Source organism: Meriones unguiculatus, chromosome 5 (assembly GCF_030254825.1).
Source record: "Meriones unguiculatus strain TT.TT164.6M chromosome 5, Bangor_MerUng_6.1, whole genome shotgun sequence".
Taxonomy (NCBI): Eukaryota; Metazoa; Chordata; class Mammalia; order Rodentia; family Muridae; genus Meriones; species Meriones unguiculatus.
The window spans coordinates 86,837,505-86,862,681 of record NC_083353.1 but is presented as its reverse complement, the minus strand read 5'-3'; the positions used below and the strand labels follow the sequence as shown (position 1 = coordinate 86,862,681).

Below are 25,177 nucleotides of genomic sequence, written 5' to 3'. Positions count from 1 at the left end.
ACATGATGATAGTAGTACGTATGTGCATGTATGGAGATGCTCCAGAGAAACAGGATTTTATATCCCATGTGGAATGGGATAAATGTACGTCAGAGAGGCATCATGAACATTTTAGGTTAGCACAATCAGAATACTGGTAATTCTAACTTGTTCAGGTTATGCCACAAGCCAGATATTTAATAGCTTAAAACATTTCATTCTACCATGACATGAGATAGTTTGTGATTTTCACCAAATTTTAATTTTGCAAAATTCATTCTTCAGGTCAGTTTACAACACTGGCAGTTTTCAATCAGAAAAGGTTTTATTACAAGAAACAATGACATTAGATAAAAATGCAAAAAATTGTGCAATTACAGCAAAATGTTTAAAAATATCTACACATATGCCCCATAGGACTACAGTACTTACTACATACCTGAGCACTGAATATTGAATGCCATTTTAAACTTCTTTACATGGGACTCTGGTTCCCTACAGACCACAACCACTTTTCCTCATGCACCAATGAAATCAACTTGATGCTTACACATTAACTTTGTAGGATAACAAGAAACAAAGACGGACATAAATAATAATTTCTTCTTTCCTACAACATAGCTACACTTCGCCCAGTTTTCACTGTGTAAAAACTACATAGGAAAAGTGCTACATACATTCTTCAAATGCAGAAACATAGTTAAAGTGGGATTGGCATTTTTTAGATCTTTTAATCCTGTTGCAGCCATTGTGCCTTTTACTTATATACTCGTACTATGAAAATGTACCTTAAATATCTACACATAAACACGCACATATCACTAATCTTAGTTTCTTAGGACCTTTTCCTGCAATCATTTTTAAAAGTAGCAAAATATACCAGCTATGTAATGTAAACAAATAGTTCTTCATACAAAATTCAATATATATTCTACTCCCATAGCAAATTCTAAACCTTGGCTTTGACATACTATACTTAGATGATACCCTCGATATGCACTGTTGACAGAAGAACCGACTGTTGATCAACAGAATGAATCTAGTGTAGAATTAGCCAGTGTGTTGTTCTCTTACATATCATATGATGGTACATGCACACTGCTAACTCAATGTTCTGTGTCTTGTTTTCAAGTAATGCATTTTCCTAAATAGAGATTGTCAAAGTGGCAGGAAATCTTAAGATACTCAAAGTTTTCAAAAATAAAATTACATGGATACCTCTTGTAAAAATTATTTTCCCTCTCATTAGTAATTCAAACCTATAATGCAATTAAAAATAAATCATAGAAATAACCCTAAGACAGCATGAAGCAAAAGAAAACACAAAACAAACCAGAGAGGTAAAAAACTTATTGGTTGACAACATTTACAAAGAGATTAGGAGAAACCATACATCCAGCTGTGTAGGACACATACACCCTCATTCTGTAAATGCTGTCCACTCGAACTCCCACTTTAGAGAACTATCTCTACTTGTAGGGCCTTTGTAATGAAGTCTAGAAAGTTTCTGAAAAAGGAGGTATGTGATGCAAGAGGCAATGTTTTCAATTTGTTTCACAGTATCACCTTACAATTTATGCAAGCTTTTTGTTTTGTTTTTTCAAATCATGCCAGTTTTCTTCAAGAAAATCAAGCTGTTCTGACTGAGGACAGACTCGGACCTCATGTGTATATTCTTTATCTGTTATAGGAGGCATAGAGTATTTTATCAATCTAAATGCCTGCCTTAGATAAAAAGAAGAGTTGTTTGTCCTTCATTTTACTATTCCTAACTATCTGTGAGACAGTATCAGTTAATATGAGTGGTGCCTTAGTACCTATGGTATAAAAACCCACGGTTCTGTTCACTCATCCTTCCTTCTGTATCATCTTCAGCTAGAACAAGTATTTAAATGTAAAAATATTCATCACTGTTGAGTGCAAAAATTAAAGTGAGGTTGTAACTGTAATATAAACCTTATAAGCCACTGAATTATTAGACCACGGCAAGACACTTGTTTCTACAAAACAGAATTTTAAAAGTAGGTGTAAAACTTCACATTATAAGTTAGCTTTCAAGATACCAACAATGACTGGACAGATAAGAGGATGGAAAAGGAGGCTGGGCAACAAAACGGCCCATGTTAGTGCAAACGTGGATTTGTAAAACTGAATCCAGTTAGACCAATGACCACTGGCCATATCCTCTCAAACAAACAGCAGACCTCGTGGAGTCACAAGGTAAAGTGCCATGGCCATGGAACTAGCATGCTAATCTAAAAGATAAACATAGACTCATTAACCATTTAAATCAACCTAACTACATATGAATTAACTTATACGAGCACCAGTCATCTGCAAATCTGAGCCCTTTCTGGGATTTTAAGAAATGAGACAGTGTTAGCACTTGAAAAAGTTATGGACAGAAAACTGCCACTTTAAAGTTTTAGCTTAACTTAAAGCTACATGAGAAACATGAAACAATCTGACTGAAAGTTCTTTCTGAGACTGAGTTTTCCTTCAGTCTGCTGACGGAGCACATTTAAATCTCGTACACTTGAAAACAGTACACAAAAATATATATGTAAATATATATAAATAGTTAAGAATGAGGATCTAAGTTAGTGCTTCTCTGTGTTAGAGAGATCACAGCTAAATAAATGATATTGCCTCACATTGTTACCCGTATTTAAAATAAAAAGTCATGTTAGCCAGTTTGGATGTCTCTACCCAGGAATACTCTAGCTGCTTTTAAAGAGTGCATAGTTGTCTTGATTCACCTGGTTTCTCAGCAACTATTTATCACAAAATTCTAGAATGATACTTTTATGCCAGGGGTGGAAAACATGCTGATAATTGCACTTTATTAAACCTTTCCTTACTGAAATGAAAATGTCATGAAGGTAAAAACAAATTCGTCCCCACACCACAATCATTTCAAGCACCCATAACTCTCCAAGCTTCTTTCAATGTTGACAGCATTTCCAAAACAAGCTTCCTTAGTACAAGGTACCAGTGATATACTGAGGCCTGCCACTTATTAGAGAACTTTCTGAAGACACTGAGGATAGAGTTTAGCCACAGCACACTCAAAATGTCGGCCAAGGTCCCACAGGCGATCTGGGGTCTCATACACTTTCATCCACTGGTCAGCAATGTCATCATACTGGTAAAGCGAATTCTTTCTGCTGGTTCTAAAGATATGTTCTTCAACAGTTACTTGAGTAGCTCGGACAAATAAATGGAGTTTATTCTGGAAAAGTACCAGCTTAAGGTATGGATTTATAGATTGATCACATGGAAAGTCCTTTTTGCGAGTCCATTTATTTAGCTCAATATCATAGGCTTCTACAGTAAACACACGCTGATGATTTCCACAGGTTCCAGCTATGTAATAGATGGAGTCTTTATACACAGCTGCTAAGCCCTGGATTCTAGGCACAGTCATGGGGGTTAAAAATCCCCAGTAGTCTTTTTGAGGCTCATAGAAGAGAAAAAATTCTCCTAAGGAAAAAAAAAAAAAAAGAATTGTAAATTTTCATGTTTGGTTGCATCTTTAATTTTAACTCTGAAGACTACGTTTTTCAAATATTTGCCTTCTAGACTATAGAAAGTAACAGTAATATTACAGTCTACCTGCATGGGATATATGACCTGGGGAAAAAAAGGCAGACAACACACATACATACAACTTAACCATAAAAAATACATTATATGGGTGTGTGCTACTTGGCTAGAAAATAGCATATGGAATTATTTAGATTTGTTATGCAAAGTTGATATAAAGCAAAGATAAATTTCAAAACAATTTATGAAACTGATATTGAGTCCATTACCATTCTAAACTGACAATAAAGGGTATGTGTGCTGAGGCAAACTGTCAATTGGAAAATGTAAGAATTAAAGTTGTGAATATTTACAAGATTTTGCTAACGATAAAACATAGCTTTGTGTTTTCATAAGGTCTCCAGCCTGAGCTCAGGCTGGCCTTACCTTTAAGATCCTCCTACCTCAACCTCCCGAGAGCTGGAATTATAGGCATGGGTGGCTATGCCCAGCTTAATGGGAACATTGTATAATGTCTTTGTGATAATATCAATTTTATGGTGAGATTAAATTTACACTTCAGCAGTTTATAGGTAGAACAGATTGAGCATTCTTTATCTGAACTGCTTGAAAATATAAGTATTTCAGATTTTAAAGTATCTTCACACACATATATCTGCATATATTATCTTGGAGATTACACCAAGTCAAAACATGAATTACTACAGTATTTCAATGCCTGTGTTTTGACTGTGACCTGTTACAGAAGGTCAGGTATGGAATTTTCCATATGTAGAACCACAACAGTGCTCTCAAAAAGTCTCAGATTCCAAAACCTCTTGGCTTTTTACATGAGGGATGCTCAACCTGTAAGACGTAACCTTCTTCACCAGTTTCTGTCAGGTTATATATGCTAGGAGGCTTTGTTTAAGTTGGACATGAATACTGGAGTCTAAGTAAAGCTTCCCTTTAAACCATTTTAAGTTAGGGACATTCCCTAAATTAACTATTTAATAACAGTGACATTTCAACTTCAATTTTATTTACCCAACTTTTGCTTACACGTTACCTCTCCTTACTAACAATTATAGTATCCTTGATAAAGAAATGAGTTAAGACCTTTTATATGTCCCAGTTCTCTACAAATTTCTTATAAAGAAAAGTTGATTAAAAAAAAAATTTCAACTCCTCTTTAATAAACTAAAACCAATGACAAGCAATTTAGAAAAACTCTCAAGGCCTCAGATTCTCATATAAAATACAACCTCTGGTTAAAAACTACCCTGAAATTCTATGAAGCCATTGCTGTTTTTATATTAATATACAGCTCATATTAATATACAGCTCCCCACACTCCAAGGAGAAGCCTTGAAATTATCTCTATAAACTATTTTGCCAATAACACACACATATATAAATAAGTATGGATGGATGGATGGATAGACTCATCACACTGGATGATATAACCACATTGGATGACTTATACACCCATTCTTGTACTTTGCAAAGATAAACCCAAATCATGCCATGCTTTCATTTAACTAAAATATAGTACCAGACAGCACTATGCCTTAATTAATTCTGAATAATTAATAAGCAACTTACAGCAAATATGTAGACATCTCTGAGAAATGTTAAGTCAAAGGACTAGAGCAAAGAATATCATTTTTAAAAAATGGGATAGGGCTTTAAAAAAATCTTCATGAAAACCTACATTATAAGTAGTCATATAAGAAATATAATCCATTAAGGAACACTGTAAATGAATAAAAATTTTAGAATTACCTACAGTGCATTCAAAATCCCAGCAATTAAAAATTTAAGAAAAATTAAGGGGCTAGGGAGAAGGCTCAGTGGGTAATGTGCTTGCAATATTAGCATGATCCCTAGAATCCACAACCAAGCAGGGCATGGTGGCATACATACGTAACCTCAGCAGTGAGGGAGCAGAGAAAGTTAGATTTCTGAGGGGCTTGAAAACCAACTAGTCTAGCAAATTGGTAGGCTCCACTTTTAATGACAGCCTGTCAAAAAAAAAAAAAAAGTGGCCAGGAATAGAAAGATACTCAATGTTAATGTCTGGCCTGCACATTTACATATGTACAATTAAACAAACAAATAAAAAGCTAAGATATGAAGAACATAATTTCAAGCCTTTGTAATTTTTCTAGCTACTGAAACCCTTTGTGGGGGCTGGGAAGAGCATTAGCTGCTCTTTTAGAGGGCTCTAGTTCAATTCTCATCACCCCCACGGCAGCTCAAAGCCATCTGTAACTCTAATTCCAGAGTATCCCTCTTCTAGCTTCTACAGTGACAAAGTATGCATGTGATACACTGACATATGTTCAGGCAAAATACTCATATACAGAAAATTTAAAACAAAAAAACCTAGTAGTATTTTTGTAGCTGGAAAGATAGCTCAGTGTTTTAAAAGCACTTGCTGGTCTGCTCTCCCAGAGGACCTGAGTTCAGTTTCCAGGACCCACATGGCAGTTTACAACTGTCTATAACTGCAGGTCCAGGCAATTCAACACCCTCTTCTGGTCCCCGTGGATACTGTATTCACATGGTGCACAGCCATAAATGCAGGCAAAATGCTCATCATATAATAGAAAATAAATCTTGAAAAAGAACCAACCCCTTGGTAAATAAGTATAACTTCAGTAAACTCATTCAGTAAGTTCCATAAAAAAGTAGTTGCCACATTTCTTGATATTATTGAAGAACAAAAATAGCCAGGTATGATTAACATTTAGACTTTAAAAATGCTCTGAAATACTCAGTAATTGCTGAACTATTACTTACCATGTTTTAAAAAATACTTTATAATGAGATCCAAACCTAACTCAAAAGCAGAGCATTTCAGTAATATCATTCTAAAATTTTAAACAGTTTTGACCTTGATCTTCTGAGAGAATCTTCTAGCCTAGTTTACAGTTAGGAAACCAGAAGTATTAACTACTAGAAGTATTAGCTACTTTCCTATTATTAAGTAAAGCACCCTTGGCACGTTGTTTTGTGAAGAATCGCCATGTCACCTACCCTGTAAAACGTAGATCTTTTCTCTGTGTTCCACAGCATTGTGAAACTCCAGTGCAACTGGCATGGCACAAACAGTCATCCAGCAATTCTCTCTGCTGTCATAGCACTCCACGGACTTCAGGGAGTTTCTTCCATCACCTTCATAAACACGCCCTCCAATTGCATACATCTTACCGCAGCAATATACGAGTTTGCAGCCTATTCTAGCTCGCAGCAAGGATGGCTTGGCTAGCCATCTGTTCGTGGAATGGTCATACATCCAAAAATCATTTTCTGCCTTATGATCGATGGACACCTCACTGCTGCTCGGCCTGTACCCTCCTGCAATGTAAATGTCATTATCCGGTGATACAAGAATCCCAACTTCTCTTAGGTCATTTGGTGGTTTGCATAGTTTAAACACTCTTCCTGTGGCTATATCTAGACAAGGCACTGTTTGCTTCTTTCCTGAGTGTTTGTGTGCAGCATCAAAGCATATGATCATTTCAGAAGCAGTCATTCCGAGCCTCTGTGTACAACCATTGGTGTTAGCTGGTCCCTTTTCTCCACAGCTTTTGACTATGGCCTGTGCAAACTGAGGTGGAATTTTCTCGACGAATGCATCTTCCAGCAGAGGAAAACGTATACATTTGGCAAAAATCTCTGGAAGGTGTACTTCTCTTTCATTCTGCTCATGTTCAAACCACCTTATAATGCTTTCATAAACATGTTCTTCCCGGTCTACATTTAAGTCATCACTATCTAGTATGCTTATGAGTTGGTCTTTTGTCAGTTGGAGAAACTCTTGTTCTTTGGAAACACACAGAAACTTTTTACGGATGTATTCTTTTGATCGATCTCCAAGTTCCTGATGACCATAATGATCAGCAAAGATAAAGACCCCAATAGAATTTTGTGGGTCCAAATGACTAATCATATACTTAGCACACTGGTCTTGTATGGAAGGGATTTGGAAGATGCTAGCTGTAGTGAACAAGGCTTGAACATTGGCCTCTGTCAGAATAACTCTAGAGGTATAGGCATAATTCAATACTAAATCCATTGATTCAGCTTCAACACCGATGATTCGAACTTCTTTCTGAGTACTTTCTGTAAGGCCGCTAGTGAACATGGATCTGAGAAAGAAAAAGTGGTTAACATTTTATGTGTACTGAAAATGAAAATTTTTAGAAGTATAAGGTTATCACATAGATAAACCCTTTTGAAAACTGAATAGCACTGATCAAGAGTTAAATCTAGTTAACACCAAAAGCTCTGTTCTCAGCCATGCCATCCAGTGCCAAAGAAGTTAAAAACATACAATCTAAAAATATGGCACACTGGTTCAAGCTGAAATCACCAGGGAACCAAAGCTGATAGGAGGGCCGTGTGGCCTCCTGCAGCAAGCCATGGAGACTCTTTTGGGATAGTGGTCTTTTACAGATACGAAGGCTGGGAAAAAACCCTTGATCACCAGAGTAACAAGGTAATTGTAGCTGGAATGAGCCTGAATAAACAAACTCTGAACTCTCTTTCTAGTACTTCTACAACTCTCCCACTCCTATGCACCCCTAAGTAACACCCTAGAATGTATTGCCCTAATCCAGATAGCCACTTGCCCTGACATAGGCCCTGCTCTTTGTCTAACAAGAAACACATGAGGTTTTAATCGTTTGTGTGAAGCTCACTTTCTTGTCAAAAACCCTCTGTGCATGCTGACTGAGATTCTTATAGGTGTCTCATAGTAATTAAATCCTGTGCTAACTGGGTTGCTCAGTCTCACCCAAGAGTCCACATAAGAACTGGAAGAGGGAGAGGGGCAGGATTCTGTTCTCATATGCTAATTATGGGAAAAGGAGAATACTGGTAAGAAAGCAAGCCATAATTGATGGACTTCAGATCTGACTGTCCTTGGAGCACCTGTTCAAGCTTCTAGTCAAATTGCCTTAGAGATAATGGATGTTAAATTGTCATGTCCCAGAAAAGTTCAGGATAACATCAAGAGAGCAAAAATCAGTCCTAAGCACAGGGAGCCAGTCTAATAAATTCTTTTGATGGTCCAGTGAAAATTTGCAGGGGAACTTGTATGCACAAAGTAAATTTTCATCTCAGAAAGAGCATGGCATTCTTCACAGGTACATATTTTTTACCTACATCTTTTAAAAAACCACTTTACTCTTGAACACTTTGAAAAGGCTTCCTTAATAGAGATACTTCATTTCTCAGTTAAAGTTCCTGAATTTTACCTATTTATATCTATATAAAAAATTAGGGTAGGGTTAATATGCCTTTTTCTAAAAAGTTTAGCATTTTTTTTTTTTAATGTGTAAGAATTACCGCAGGTACCTCAGTATATCTAGTGCCAGAGGTGGCCAGAAGAAGGCACCAGATCTAGAAGAACTGGAGTTTCAGTTGGTTAAGAACCACCATGTGGGTGCTGGGAATTGAACCTTGGTCCTCTGCAAGAACAGTTAGTGCTCTTTAACCACTGAACCATCTCTCCTACAGAGTTTTACATTTAACACATCACTGATTCTTAGAAATTATTTTTAAATTCCCCAACATAAACCATTAAGACTAAGCATCTAAGATGGGTGCAGCAGTTTTTGATCCATCAGTGGAAGGTTGAGGCTCAAGGGCAGCCATAAATTCATGGCATCCCGAACAGTAAATTCAAACAGCCTGAGCACACAGTATATATGCAGCTTCAGTTAAGATAGTCTGATTCTTTTGCTTTTTTCAAATGAGTATATTTATAGAACTTTCTTTCCCAAACATTAAGCAAATAAAACACGTGGACTTCTAAGTATTATCCATTTGTAAATATCATTTCCTTTCTGTAAGGTTTCATTCTAAAAACTTTTGTAGTTGTTTTGAGACAAAGTCTTTTTATATAGCCCTGATTGTCCTGGAACTCACTGTGTAGACCAGGCTGGTCTCGAACTCACAGATATCCCACTGCCTCTGGCTCTCCAAGTGCTGGTTTTAAACACATGCCCTTCTACCACTCTAGGAAACTCTAAATTTTTTTTCTTCCAAATGTCCTATGAGAAAAGATGTATGCTTTTATTCTTTTTGAAAATATATGGGGTGCTTAGGAGATACCTGAAGGAATTAGTATGGTATTGGAGATAAAAGTAACTGAGTTCTAGACACTTTTGTTATATCTATAACTTTTGTTATACTGTGAAAAGTATCCTAAGTGAGAAAATGGGCAAACACTTTTGAAGGCCCCATAAAATACATGGGAATTTTTTTAAAAATATTTTATTCTTTTTATCTGTGTGTGTATTGTCCACATGTGAATACAGATGCCTACAGAGTTTAGAAGAAAGCCCTGGATCCCCAGGAATTCGAATTACAGATGGTTGTGTGCAACTTGATATGGGTGCTGAGAACCAAATTTGGGTCTTCTCCAAGAGCAGTAAGTACTCTTAACCACTGAGCCATCTCAATACATGGGATTTTAATATATAGTATACAAAACCTTGAGGATGCAAAGGCCCAGCTTAGAGTACAGACTACATATATTTTTACTTCAATAATGTAAATTTTAGGTTTAATATTACCACTTGACTAAAATTCAAATTTTCTTACTATTCAAATAGTTTAAAAAAAAATAGGAACTTTAAGAAAGACTCACTTCACCCATTTTTGTTCTTTTAAGTGTCATACAGTCAGAAGTTTAATTTTAGAATAAAATCTATCTCTGCCATTTGAATGACTTAGGAATCACTCACTCTATCTTTTTTCCATATGTAAATGGAAATAGCTGTGTAGGGATAAGACTATAAAGATTATGGAACACAATACACATCAATTAAGCTTCAGAGTTTGGTAAGGAGCAACATGTGCCATATATTCAAACACATACATGACCAGCAGCAGTGGTTTCCACTGCAAGACCAAACTTATGTTCTCTATCTTTTTTTTTCTTTTCTTTTCAGCTTTCTATACTGTGATAATTAATACTCAGTAGTTCAATTACCTACCCAAGGCAAGTTTAAATGGTTTTAAGTATCAGAAATGAAGTAACTTCATTCAACCCAGCATTCTAAGAGGAACAAGAAATGAATGCAACATTAAAGTGGGATGTGCCTTATAAGCAAAAGATAAAGCAAGAGTGTGGCTGACAAGATAATCTTCCTGTCATCCAGGAACCATTTCTGAATGGTGAAGGGCTTTCAGAAGCAAGCACTTGAAACAAAACATTTATGCTCAGGTAGAAAATTATCTCTTCCAATCACCTGTTCTTGAAATAAGAACTTAGTTTCCAATATTGTACGATAAAAGTAAATACAAAATGAAAGTGAAAAAAGCATGAACTAGTTCTGGGAATCTTAGAAACTACAGCATAAACTGTTTCACTACTTTTTTACAAAACCCCATGGCCTTAAAACAATCTACTAAGTCCTAACTTACAGGTCCCTATGTTTTAAACTCTTTAAAAAAAAAAAAAAATTATACGCCCAAAAACAAAACAAACAAAAGCCCAAACATATTTACATATAAATTCTAGATCATTCTGTAATAAAACTTCCAATGATTGAAGCTTTGTGTATCTATGCTGCCCAGTCTAACAGCCAGCAGCCACATGTAGAGCTGCCCTGCCCACTTGCCATGCTTTAGTGTAGCTGCGTTGGCGAATTTCATCTCAAAGCACTATAATTTTCACATGTGCCCGGCGGCATCTATACTGGAAATACCTCACACAGGGGTCCACTAACTTGAAAAATCCAAGCCTCTGAACTCTAGAGTCCCACAGCTCAAAACAAGGGCTACATTAATGGGGCCCGTTACGTACTATCAGAAAATAGACGCATTGTTTGCCTTTATTTATTTGTCCCAACTAAGTATCCAAACCAAGTGGGCAACCCTGGGGATGAAAGGGAGTCTGGGCATGGGTAGCAACACAAGTTTCTTCCGTCGTCATACCTGAAGTAGGGGCTGATGGCAGCAAGAACGTTTCTATGACAGGAAAATGTTTTCCCGTGATCCACTTCCACTACAATGTCTGTCAACTGTCCTTCATCGTACATTGTTTTGAGTTGCTTAAGAATACTGCAAGCATGGAAGGGGTCCATGGTATCGTTGGCTGTGTCTGAAGATGAAATCCCATTCGGTGTTGGGGAAGACTTACTTAAATCTAGGAGAAAAATCGTACAACCACAAGAAGTTCGAAGCCAGTCACGGCGTCGTGGAGTTTGGTTTTTTTTTTTTTTCTTCCCACCCCCACCCCTTACACAAACGCCCGTGTCTAAGGCTCCACACAGAGCCCACCAGGGGCGAACGAGCTCCCAGGCCGGCGCGCTCCTCGGGAGCCCGGCGAGCCCGGACCGCCGCGCTCGCGAAGCGTGTGAGGCGAGCCAGCCGAGCCGGCGGCGGCGGCGAGCGGGGGGCTCGGCCCCGGGCCGGGCGCGAGGCGGGAGGCTCCCGAGGGCAGCGCGACCCCGGGCGACCGCCAGGGCACCCCTCAACCGCCTCGCGGGCGGCCGGTACCCAGACGCCCCATCCCCGCGGGCGCGCCGCCCACCTTCCCCATTCAACCTCGCCTCCCCTCCCGCCGCCTCTCCATCCTTCCCTCCCGCCTCCCCAGGCCGCGGCCGCCGTCCGCGCGCCGGCTTCACGCCTCCGACACAGCCACGGCCGAGACACGCCACCCACCTGCCGACGCGGCCATTTCTCCGAGGGGGCCCGGCTCCGATATTTAAAGAGGAAATGTCATTGCGTTTCGCTCGCTCCCGGGTTCCGGCTCGACTAGGCGTCTCCTAGCCAATGAGGGTGGCCAGCCAAGCCGACTCCTCCCCGAGCCTCAAAATGCTTGGCGCTGATTGGTCGACGTTCAACCACCTGTGCGTCGGGAAATGTAGTTTTAGTGCCCCCGTTCCCGCGTGTTCCTTGTCGGGCAGAGGCCCAAGCGGGGCGTTCCTATTGGCTAGCTGGGCGGAGGTGGAGAGCCCGGAGCCCGCCAGCCTTGTGCCTGTAAGATACGCAGCGCCCGCCGGGAAATGTAGTCCTCTGGCTAAGGAGAGCTGTCACTCTGAGCCGTGAGGTAGGAAGCTCCTGTTCCACAAATTCCCCTGGCTAGGGCCCCTATCTTAGTCTCGATTCCGTTTTAAAAATATTTTTCTTCATAACGCCAAAGTCCCTGCCCGTGACTATACCGATATGAAAACGGGCTCTGCATGAAGGCTATGACACTCTAAAAAGTCAGGAGGGCTGTTATGCAAAAATGCAAAGGAAATAAGACACCACGCCCAGAAGAAAAATATTCGTAGGCCCCTGATGAGTCTCCTGTGAAACCCGCTTGAAATTGCAGCCACGTGCCTTGCTTTTCACAGATGAACTGGGTCTGGTTACATCGCCACTCAGGACCTGAATCCATTTGGCTTGCCTTTCTAGCACACCCTGGAAACACCTGTCACACAAGAGTACAGGAGCCTTAGAGGGAGAGTCAGAAGACTGATTTCCCCTGGGCTCCTTGAAAATGAAGAGGGCCTCTGGCTTTCCTGTGAAGAGATGCTGGAGAGAGGCAGAGCTTGGAGCTCCCTGGTACCTTGCTGACCTCCTGGCTCTTCAGCAAGCTCTTCCAGCCATTGAACTTGTAGATCCTCTACCCTAACATGTAACAGCCGACATTAAATCTACTTCAGAGTCTTTGGCAAGAGAGCAGGAATGTTATTGTTGACTTAACTTTTTCTTCTTCCAATTTTTTTCTGTTTTTATGTGTGTTTTTGCATGTGTGGGCGTGCTCTTGGAGATCGGAGCCTGATGCTGGAAATCCTAGGTCGCTGATTTTCTGCCTTATCCAGTGAAGCACGGCTTCTCTGGCAAATCCAGAGATCAAGCATATGGCTAGCCTCTCTAACCAGCTTGCACTGGAGATCCTCTGTCGATAGGTTAGGTTCTGGGGGATTCGAATGCATTCCTCACAATCACTTTAATCTCTGAGCCACCTCCCAGACCTCTGTTGATCTATTCAGATTTCCTCATCCTGTTTCTGGCATCTAACAGGATGATTTGACACATTATAGAAATGCAAATAAAAAGTAAATATAAAACATAAGTGAGCAAACACTGGAGGTGCACCTTTGAATCAGGGAATGGGGAGGGAGCTACAATAGAGACAGACTGACTTCACGGTGGAAACTTCCCTAGTGTTGGAAAGATTAAGCAGCTGGATGTTTTTATTTACTTGCTTGTTTACTTATTTATTTATTCATTCATTCATTATATAACTGTAAACTGAACAAGAGGCCTCATGCAAGCACACTACCAGCCCCCAAGGGAGCTGCATTTCCAACTCCAGGTGACCTTGTTAAAGGATCTGGAAATTTCGCCTATGCAAATTAATGAGATGTGGTGCTTCCTGAGGATTGGGGCATAAGGACATCACTCACAGTCCTTGCTTATAAAGCATTAAAGGCTTGCATATCAGCATAGTCTTCACACGATGAACCTGACTTCACTTTTGTTCCTTCTAACTTTGAATTTGCATTTTTCATGCATTCATTTAGTAAAATCATTTTGCTTACAGTATAAAGGGCATTAAGAAAAGTGGCATTAATTCTCAATATAGACTTAGTAAATAAAATAGAGAACATACTTTTTTGGGGGAGAATACTATTGGTTGTTTAACTGAAGTTCAAATTTAATCAACAACTTTTCCAATCCTGCTAAACCTCTTTAATTTTCATTCTTTTGTCTAACTCAATTTTCTATTTAATTCCGTATTAATTAAATAGTATCCTTGTCCATATTGCTAAATTAAGTACAAGAAAGTGTCCTTGCTCTTTAATGAACAAAGATTTTTGTCAGTTTGGGAATGGGGCAGACAACAAACTACAGGAAGTAGACCTAAATTTAAGAAATACAACTTTGTAATTACATGCTTGCCAGTCACGTGACAACCCTGGACAGGGAAGATCTGCCTAGTGCAGCACTGCCGAGCCCTCCAGCAAAGTCAAACAGTGCCTGAGTGGGCAGCGAGGACTGAAATAAATGACACAAAACACAAGGGATCAGCTGGAGAGGACTACCACTAAGACTGCAGCCTTGAGTTTGTTCCACATCTCCTCTTTATAGGCCAAGCAAACCAAATCATATTAACCCAAGGAAGAAGTTCATGGAACTGCCAAACTTGTATTCTTAAGCCACTTCCCTGTAGCAGATATGGTCCAAGATCATACAAACAAGTTAAAGGGATTTGGCAAAACCTCCTGTTTATCTCTGGCTCAAGGTGAAGGCCAGGGTGAAAACAAGTTTTTTGCTGAATACTCAATAACAAAGCAGCTTGACCAACAAGCGGCTCTCCCCAATGCACTTTTGAAATAAAAAGAATTAGGTAGAAGGATCTCAAAGTTGGAGCACTAGTACTACTGATTCTCAGCTCTTTTTAAGAGTACAAAGATTCTGTTTCAGAGTAGCTAACTAGATGGCCTAAAGATAGGGTTTTATTTTTACATAGGTGGTTCTAAGTTCAACATGACAAGAATTTATAAAGCCACTGTACAGCCAAGAAAGACAGCAGCCAAAGTAACCCAGTTTTCTTAATATATTCGCTACTGTGTTGTGAATTTGTTGAAACAATTTTCCTACATAGTTATAGTTTAGAGTAAAATATATACAGGATGGAAACTGTAAAAGAAAAACGGGAATATACAAAGAACTATACTTAAGTGAGCCCCTGGGCCTTTCTTATTGTATATATTACTTCGGAACCAAAAGTAAAAAGAACTACTTGAAGAAAGGCTTGACCTTTAAGTTATAGAGAAGATGAGGGATCATGAAAGCAACAAATTTGATGAACGAGAGAAAAATGCAGCCACCTGTTTGTGTGAATGCTTTAACATTTAGAGAATGGCTTTCAGCAATTATCAGTTGTGCACAGGCAGCTGTCAATAATGATCCCACAGGACACAGAAGTGATAGCAGCTGATGGAGGAGGAGGAAGAGGAAATAGAGCCTCACTTCTGCAAATTGATTCTGCAGCTTTCCAATTTCCCTGGTCAGTGCTGTGGAGGCTGTGAGATTAACCAGTGCTGGGTAAAATGAAAGAGAGGAAGAAGGCACACTGAAGATTTCTACCCTCTCAGAAAATGACATCCTTAGACATTTATCTTCTCAGCTACAATATACCTGATATGCCCAATGTAACATTTTTCTTGCTAAAGTCTTTGGTATTAACAGGATTAATGCCTGGAATGAAGCAACAGAGTGGTCTTTTAAATATAAATTTAATATATTTGCAGATTCTAAAAGTGTTTTTTTTTTATTCTGGGACCTATATGTTGCATATGGTTTTCTTTTTTAAAAATACACAATTCTAAGTGGATATTAGCACTAAGTCTACCTACAGCATGTTTCCCAACTTTATTATATCTTTGATGATAATAACTAGAAAATAATTTTTTTTCAAACGCTAAATTTGATTATAGCAGGGGTGCATAATTTGTTCTTTTAGTACCTGGAATTTAGCCTACATAAGAAGGAAAATATGTATGTATGAAAGTAGGAGTATGACTATTTAATTTTTAAAAAACTTACTTTTTGTTTTGCTTTGTTTTATTTTGTTTTGTTCTGTTCTGTTTTGAGATAGGGTCTCACGACTTGCTCTGGCTGTCCTGCAATTCACAATATAGAGCAGCCTGGCTTCACACTCACACAGATCTTCCTGCCTCTGCCTCCCGAGTGCTAGGATTAAAAGATGTGCACCACCACTCCAGACTTCAAAAATATTTCTGCTTCTCACCACTCTCTGACTTCCTAGAAGGCACTGTGAGCTACAGGGCTCATGGCTGAAGGAAGAGGAAGGAAATCAGGGAGGGGATGGAATAAAAGGGAATGGAAAGGAAGAGGAGAAGGGACTGGACGGGAGAGAAATTCTAACTTAGGACCTTATTGTTTATGGAGGTAAAACATATTCAAATGAAAATCAAGTAAGTCAGGAGAGCTGAAGGCACCCTCTATTTGGATAATATAAACATTTCTGATAGTGTGTTAAGGAATTCGGAAGCACTGAGAGCCTGTTCACTGAATGTAGGCGTTGAGCAGAGCCTCAAAGCAGCGTTCCTTACAGATACATTTGCCAAGGCAGTCGACCCTTTATTTCTCCCAGCTTGACCCTGAAGGTAGAAAATTAACTATGTGTACCTTACTATTGATGAGACTTAATTAAGAACTGAACAAGGCATGAGGATTAGTAGCTATAAGTCACCTACTTTATTTCACTTGAATTAAGGGCTCTTGTTAAATTTTATATGATTGTTGCTAAAAATGAAAGGACTAATTTTATCAGTATTTCAGTAGTCACGGGCTCTTTGGCTCCAGATCTTTTGATTACTGAAAGGTCCCAGAGGCTAGGATAGCATTTGGGAATGATATTATAACATTTTCTTCCCATTAAACATGCCTCCCTGAGTGTCAAATACAAGGAAGGAAAGGCAGAATCAGCTAGAAATGATGAATGTGTAGGTTTGAGAAACTTCCGTTAAAAGAATAAGGAAAAACCCGAGTATAAGAGGAAGTCACACTGCTACAACTATTTTGACTTTGTCAGGCAAAATTGATCATTTTAGAGGTATGATGATTAAATGTTTATTGATGGTAGATATGAATAGTTGTTGACTATGCCCCAAAAATCTACGGTAAAATTGACTTGCTATACTGGCCCTTTAATTAATCCAGTCTCATCCAAACAGATTTTAAGAGCCAAAGTCACTGTCCACGTGTGAGGAAGACACCAACGCTCTCTTCTGTTTGAAGATTAGTTTACCAGCCACAGGAAGCTGCTGGAGTCAAACGGTAATTCTTGTTTCTTCCTAACCCTAATTATGTTCTGATGTGTTTTAAGGCCACTGATTAACTAAGAAGCACAAATAGGAACATGAAAGAAAGTGGCAATCTTCAGCCTGCTGACACAAGAACAAAAAATTATGGAGAGTAGGCACCAGGTACTTTAAACATTGCGGAGGGGGAGAAAGAGAGCATATTTATCAGACAAAGCTATTGATACGTCCATAATACTTTCAAGAATATTTAACTATTATGTCTGGGTTTTGTACCAAGGGTTTTCTTACCCTCAGCCCTAGTGGCATTTTCAGCCAGAAGCTTCCTGTCTTGTGACAGGCTGACCCAAGTGTTGCCTGCTGATTTGGAACAACATCTCTAGTTCCACCCATTAGGGGTCAGGAGCACATCCTGCCTCCAGATGTGAAACCAAAACTGTCTTTAGATATTGTGAATGTCTCCTAGGGAGAAAGCTCCCTCCACCTGAGAGCCATTATTTTAAGGGTATTCCTGCTTCCGTTCCTCTGTGCTGGGGGGTGGAGGTGTCCACTTTTTGACAGTTCTGTTTCACTTTCCATAAATACAGTACCAATTTCATTGCTTTTCTTTAAAATTTTTTTTGATTTATTAATTTTATCTTGTGTGTATGAGTGTGTGTATGAGGACTCCGGCTAAGATGCTCAATCCCCATTCAGAAAGGCAAAGAGGATGGACATCACAGGAGGGAGAAAACAGGGAACAGGACAGGTACACCACATGCATCCCTGATACCCAGGAAGGTCAGAAAAGGGTGTCAAACATGTGGGTGCCAGTCCCAAACTCAGGTCCTCTGCAAAAGTAGCAAGTGCTCTTAGCCACTGAGCCACTGCTCCAGCCTCCTTACCTTCTTTTGCACTGTGTATTGCATAGTTAATACTTGCCTTAGTTTATAACACAGATGATCCCCTAAATCCTATCTCCTACTTTATATGTTCTATTTACTCCTGATTGCCGGCTCTTGACTTCTTCCAACTTTAAATACAATTGTTATGGATTTGAAATCCCTCTTTGTGAAAGTAAATATTCTTGTAAACTATTTCTGTGTTTTATTTATCCTGAGAATTCACATAGTTAGTTGTTGGGCTCTGGATCTAATCCTTTTTTTTTTTTTTTAAACGTTTTCACCTAGTGCTGTTTTTAAGCTTCATTCCTATTCTCTGTTCTTTTTCCACTTTACCTTCCCGAAAGCCAGATCACTGTCTGATATATATCACTCAAAAAGGACATGCAATTAATTACATAGACAAGCATATCGAATGGCAAATGGGTAGGTACAACAGACAAAATAATGATTGTTCGTAGACTGTGAATATGTTACTTTAGGTGACAAACAGCACTTCACAGATGTGATTCATTGAGGATTCTATAACAAGGAGATCATGCTGGATTAGCTATGTGGGCCCAGAGTAGTTACTAGAGGTTGTAAAGAGGAGAGAAAACACTGAAGTGTTAAGATGGAAATGTGACCATGGAAGCAGAGCATGAGCTATGTACTCTGAAGAGAGCGTGAAGGGGCAGGAGCGGAGGAATGCAGGCAGCCTCTGAAAGGGAGGAAAGGCAGTTGTAGCTTCTCTTCTAGAACCAACAGAAGAGACCAGCCCTACCATCCTGAAGGTTGGGGGATATATGCCATCATCTGTAGGATAATTTGTGTTGCTTTAAGCCACTCCACTAGTAGTAATTGGTTGCAGCTGCAATGGGAAAGATTGCAGTGGGTGGGTTTAGCATAAAGCCTTTGCCCAATCTTTGCAACAGATAAGTAATGAATTTCTTTTTTCTTGTCATTTCTTCACCCCACCCCACCCACCCAGTTTGATTTGTGTGTTTGTGTGTGTGTGTGTGTGTGTGTGTGTGTGTAGTCATGGCTGTCCTGGAACTCACTCTGTAGACTGGGTTGGCCTTGAACTCTGAGACCCACCTACCTCTGCCTCCTCAGTTCTGGTATCAAAAGTGTGTGCCACTTCTACCTGGCTGCTGAGTAATGAATTTTAAAGTCTTGCTTTACTTTTCTCTCTTTTCTCTCCACCAAGTGTTTAATATTAATGAAAAATGTAGGCAGGTGGCGGGGGTAGGGGATCAGCATCTAAATGAACTCAAGCAAATAATAGTTTGAAGAACCTCTAATAAAGAGAAATTTACTTGGTAAACAATCATCCAAAACTGGCTTTAAGCTCTGTAGTTAACTTGATGGCAGGGTCCCCCTGCTGGGAGAGTGAGGCACAGCCTAAGACAGCACCCAAAGGTTTGAACACTAGGAGGTATGTGTATTTATTTACACATCATCTCTGATTACTGATTTTTTTTTCTAAAGACTGTAGGTTCATATGATAGATGCCTCAAACCTTCTTCTTAATTGTGGCTGCATACTAGCTGTTTCTATTATGGATCCATAATTATCATGCTCATTAGAGGAGAAGCAATATAAGACCAAGGAAGCATCTTGAGAAACAGATGTGTCATAAGCTGCTCTCTTGCCTACCCAGTTAGCAGCACCCCCTCCTGAGAAAAATCTATGCTCACTGGAACAACTCAGCGTCCAAAACCCATGGATATGGACTTGGCTTTCATCGATCTTACAGCCTTTCAAGTTTAAAGCCATTTCTCTCCAGTCATTCTCAAGTTCTCCTTGTTAGACAAGTCAGAGCTCAGCTTGTGCATCTGTGTCTATACAATACATTCACATTTGGAAGTACGAATCACTTTTTTGGAGGTATAGTATCATCACTATAAAGAGACATAGTCTCTAGAATTAGGTTAGATTCAGATTCTCCTTGAACCTCTTTTGACCTGTGAATTAGAGAAAACAATTGACACCTTTTTAAAACAAAAATGTTTTTGACTGAAATAAAATCACCTCCCTTTTCCCCTTCTGCCTTTCCTCTCTTAAGCCCCTCCCAGCTACCCTCCGTTAAACCCATCCCATGCCCAGACCCTCAGGTTGGTCACCTTTTTCATTGATTATTATTGCTAAACATTGGTTATTATTGTTAAGCATGTGTGTGTGTGTGTGTGTGTGTGAACACACTCTCGAATGTAGGTCTAAAAAAGACCCCCAAAGCAGCAGTGCCGGTGACATTGTTCTAAGAAGTACTCTGACTGGGTAAAGGATGTTTTTTTTTACTTTGTCATTTAAAAAATTGCTTATTTATTACACGTTATTTACTTTGTATCCAGCTGTAGCCCCTTCCCTCATCCCCTCCCAATACTGCCCTCCCTTCCTCTTCTCCTCCCATGCCCCTTCCCCAGTCCACTATAGAAGAGGTCCTCCTCCCCTTCCATTTGAACCTAGCCTATCAGGTCTCCTCAGGACTGGCTGCCTTTTCTTCCTCTGTGGCCTGCTAAGGCTGTTCTCTCCTCAGGGAGTAGTAATCAAAGAGTTCATGTCAGGGACAGTCCCTGTTCCCCTTACTAGGTACCCACTTGGACAATGAACTGCCATGGGCTACATCTGTGCAGGGGTTCTATGTTATCTCCATGAATGGTCCTTGGTTGGAGTATCAATCTCAGAAAAGACCCCTGGACCCACATTATTTGGTTGTGTGGCTAACTGGATATCTACATGTGGAAAAAATAAAAATGGATCTATACTTATCACCCTGCATAAAACTGAAGTCCAAGTGGATCAAAGACCTCAACATAAAACCAGACACACTAAAACTGTTAGAAGAAAAAATGGGAAATAGTCTTGACCTCATTGGCACAGGAGACAACTTCATGAACAGAACACCAACAGCACAGGCTCTAAGAGCAACAATCAATAAATGGGACCTCATGAAACTAAAAGCTTCTGTAAAACAAAGGGCACTGTAATCAGTGCAAAATGACAGCTTACAGACTGGAAAAGGATCTTCACCAACCCTATATCTGAGAGGGCTAATATCTAGAATATATAAAGGATTCAAGAAGTTAAACAGCAACAAATCAAGTAATCCAATTTAAAAATGGGGTTCAGAGCTAAACAGAGAATTCAGAGTAGAGGAATATCCAATGGCAGAGAAACACTTCAAGAAATGCTCAACGTCCTCAGTCATCAGGGAAATGGGTAAAGGAATTTTATTGGGTAAACAGAAGCCTAATTTCAGCATTCGAATCTTCTAAGGCAGGTTTTTGTTTACCAGGAAAACCACTACCTTCCTTATCTTCTCCAAACTGGTCAATAACCTCTGGCAAGGATTTCTAGTTCCTGATTAATTGGAACAGCCTGCATCAGCTCAGTGACCCCACCTACTGACTATCATTTAAATTGCTTGCTTTCTGAATGAGTTACTTCTTTCTACTCTGCAATCTGGCTGTTTGTTCCAATAAACTTTTCTTTCTACCTAAGTAGTGGTCCAGTTCTGTGGTGTCAATGAACCCTTGCTTATAGTATGTATGGTATGTATGTAGATGCACAAACACACACACACACACACACACACACATGCACAACTTGCTGAGTCTATTTGTGTTGTTTGTGCATATATGGTTTCAGAGCTGGACAACCATTAGGGTGCTCATCCCTGAGAGAGGCTGTTTCTCCTTCTCCCAGCAAACTAATAATATCCTCAGCTCTAAAGCAGTGCTAATAAGAGAACTATTAAGAAGAGCAAAGATGCTAATTTGCATTTATTTAATATATTTAGTTTAATGAATGGCACAGCGAAAGAAATATTAGGTAGCAGCAGTAGTAATGAGTTGATAGTAAAATGAAAATTCCGTTTAGTTTACCAAATTATTATAACAAGTAATTTGTTCTTCCTGGCTAAATGGCCAGTTAACAGATTAATTATAGCTCAGCAGGAGCTGAAGAAGCTTCTGTCTTTCCAGCCTGGTATCCTGGGCAAAGGCTCAGCACCAGCAGTAACTTCTAGACTTCTGTAGGACGGAGAAGAGACCAACAATCTCAGGTGTTCTGAATCCTAATACCAATGGCAGTGAATTAGCTTGTACGTGTTGGCTAAGATGTGCTCTGAAAAAATACATTCACACTTCCAGTGATTTAAATCATCAAAATTTTATTTTTCACTCTAGTTTATATCCAACCTAAGCCAGCGGACTGGCGGTGGAGAGACATGACACTCTGTTTATTGTAATTACTCAGAGTTCTAATCTGAAGGAGCACAGAGCATCACAAATGCTCTCCAGTTACCACAGAAAGAAGGCAGCATGTGGTCAATTGCCCACTGGCTTCTTCGGGTTTTACCTGGAGCCATGGGCCTCACCTCCAATCCCAATTTCACTGGTTAAAACAAATCATACGATTAACTTTACTGAAAATGGGAGAAGTTCACATGTAGCATTCTCAGAATGAGAAAAGCAGGAAACTTGAAAAGCAGTACTAATGGTAGATGTACTATCCCAGGACTTTGCTAGACACTGGTAGCAGTGCAGGAAGAAATAAAACCTTGAGGCAAGTAGATAATCCATGGCATACCTACACATGACTTTAAAAGAAACCAGCTGTTGCCAGGATTGTTTCTCCCTAATATCATGAGGAAAATAAGCCCTAATCAGGGTTTTATTCCAGGGTTCTTCCCTAGGGTGATGGTGTCCTCCAGCGAATGCATCAGAATGTATGGTTGTTGAAGTTTAGGGTGTAGTCTTGTTCTTGGCACCTAGTGAGCAGAGGGCCAGAGATGTGGCTAAATATTCTAGAATTCAGAGATTGTCTTCCCACAGCAAAGAATTACTCGGTTCCAAATATTCACAGCACTGAAGCAGAGAAACTGTGGTCTGTGGTAGTTTTGGTATTTATCTCTCTCTCACACACATACACACATACACTTCTAGATATGCTGAAATGAAAATTTATAGTCTATAATCCAGACTCTCTCTCTCTCTCTCTCTCTCTCTATATATATATATATATATATATATATATACCTGGAAGGAAGTCCAAGTTAGGCCTGTGGCTGAGCTACTCAAACCACTGAGGCAGAAAAATTCCCAACTTCAAAACTTAGCACAATGCTGTCTCAAAAAAGGAAAGAAACCTTGGCTGTAGTTAAGTAAAGTTCTTATATAGAAGGCCGAGTTTTTGATTCCCAGCAATGAAAAGAAGAAATAAAAACAAGAAGGGAAAGAGTCAAGGAAAGAAGAGAGGGAGAGAAGAAAAGAAGGAAAGGAGGTATATAGGAAGGAAGGAAGGAGGAAAGGAAGGAAGGCAGAAAGAGAGGAGGAAAGGAAGGAAAGAAGGAAGTCAGTCTTAACTGTGCTCTACCATCACAATTTGCATGTTTGGAAAATATAACTTGTTTTGGCTAATTTATATTCATACATGTTTTCTTTTCCCTCCAAAAAACTCTGAACTTCAAATTTTAAAACACTGATCTTAAAGCAATACTGCAAATATTTCTGCCAATTTGACTAAGCAAAGTTTAGTCTTACAGAAAGATATATGATATGTCATAATTAGTGACAATGGATAAAAAGCTTTATACGAGGGCTATTATGAGACCTGTTCTTTCACTAACAATCATCTACCAGGACAGGAGCAGTAGGGAAGTGGTTGGGGGGATAGGGGGTAGGGAGAGAGAAAGAGAGGGAAAGTACAAACCAAGGATAGACAACTCCTACTGCAGTGATCTACTTCCATCAGTTGCCCTAATGTCAGAAACTTCCAGAGCCTTCAAAAATAGCCCTACCATCTGAAGACCAAGACTCAACACATGAGCTTTGGGAGAACACCACTACTGAATCATAAGAGTGACACTAGTTAACAGATCACCTAACAAGCTTGACTTTGAAGGAAAGTGAGTCTTGGAAATAAGTGAAATATTTACAGATGCTCATTTATCCACTCATATCCTCCTCTAGGACCTATAGGCAAAGGAGTTTTACATTCAGCCAAGCTAATTGGAAAATATGATATGCACCACATCTAAAAGGGACTTCTTAATGATTTTCAAAATTCCAGGTCTGGAGAGAACAGTGTCTGTCCAAGCATGGCAAAAAGCCCAGGAAGGAGAAGAAGAAGAAGAAGAAGAGGAGGAGGAGGAGGAGGAGGAAGAGGAGGAGGAGGAGGAGGGAGAGGAGGAGGAGGAGGAAGATTAAGAAGAAAGGCTATGGGAACAAACATGAGCATCAGTGTCTCCACCAGGGAAATGCAGATCATGGATGTCAGAGTTTTATCATCTCAGTACAGAAGTGTTGAAGAGCTTGTAGTTTGGCCAGGATTTCTGCTTCATTGGCTGGAAAGCTGATTGATTGCTAGGAGAAAATGATGGTTCTTTGTAATAGTAGGTGGACAGGGATGTCACAGAAAGACTGCTTCTTTCTCTTGCTCTCCTACATTTCTTGAGTATAAGACCTTACGTAAGCTGCATTCTGTCTAGGTCTCAGTTTCCTCACGTGGATAAGAATCCAAATGTTAGAGAAGACTGAAGGCTAGATGGGGTATTTCCTCATGTGGATAAGCATCCAAATGTTAGAGAAGACTGAAGGCTAGCTGGGGTATTCTATAGAAGAACCTACAAACTGTAAGCGCATCCCAAGGACACACTGGTGGTTTAAAGACAGCATAAAGTATGCATGTGTACTTTCTGGAATCCTGATTAGAAGGCCCAGTGTGTAACTTAGGTCTTCTAAGTGACTAAAAACGGGATATGAGGGAGGGCTGTTTGCCATCCGTGTGACAGAAAAGGAGTGGCTATTTTAGGATTTCGTCACCAGCTTCTGGGGCATGTTCTTCCCTAACACCAATGTTAGGAAGCTTGGTTATTCCATCCTGTGGGCCAGTTTGTTGCCTTGAGCTGGGTGACAGTTCCTTTCTGTTTGTTTGTTTGTTTGTTTGTTTGTTTGAGACAGGGTATCACTGTGCACTGCTGGCTGTCATGGAACTTGACTG

The 25,177-nt window shown here is 39.6% G+C and overlaps 1 protein-coding gene and 1 long non-coding RNA gene across 2 annotated transcripts in view; one reads left to right on the top strand and one right to left on the bottom strand.

The window, feature by feature from the left end:
• Positions 1–218: 218 nt before the first annotated feature.
• Positions 219–12,292, bottom strand: Kbtbd8 (kelch repeat and BTB domain containing 8). The gene is made up of 4 exons (XM_021631946.2): positions 12,190–12,292; positions 11,461–11,671; positions 6,547–7,661; positions 219–3,462 (listed from the first exon to the last, which is right to left on the bottom strand). Exons 1-4 carry the CDS (start codon positions 12,203–12,205, stop codon positions 2,999–3,001), a joined length of 1,806 nt encoding a protein of 601 aa, XP_021487621.1. The 5' UTR covers positions 12,206–12,292; the 3' UTR covers positions 219–2,998.
• Positions 12,293–12,458: 166 nt separating this feature from the next.
• Positions 12,459–25,177, top strand: part of LOC132654091 (uncharacterized) — a 191,357-nt gene continuing 178,638 nt past the window's right edge. Inside the window, exons 1-2 of the long non-coding RNA XR_009591775.1 lie at positions 12,459–12,577; positions 17,226–17,328. This is a non-coding gene — a long non-coding RNA (uncharacterized LOC132654091). The remainder of the gene's footprint in view (positions 12,578–17,225; positions 17,329–25,177) is intronic.

Bases quoted from the DNA above. Each gene is read 5' to 3' on its own strand.
- Kbtbd8 (XM_021631946.2), bottom strand. The intron at 7,662-11,460 runs GTATGACGACGG...TTTCTTTCTCAG, and splicing joins GCCATCAGCCCCTACTTCAG to ATCCATGTTCACTAGCGGCC. The intron at 3,463-6,546 runs GTAGGTGACATG...TTTTTTCCTTAG, and splicing joins AAAGATCTACGTTTTACAGG to GAGAATTTTTTCTCTTCTAT.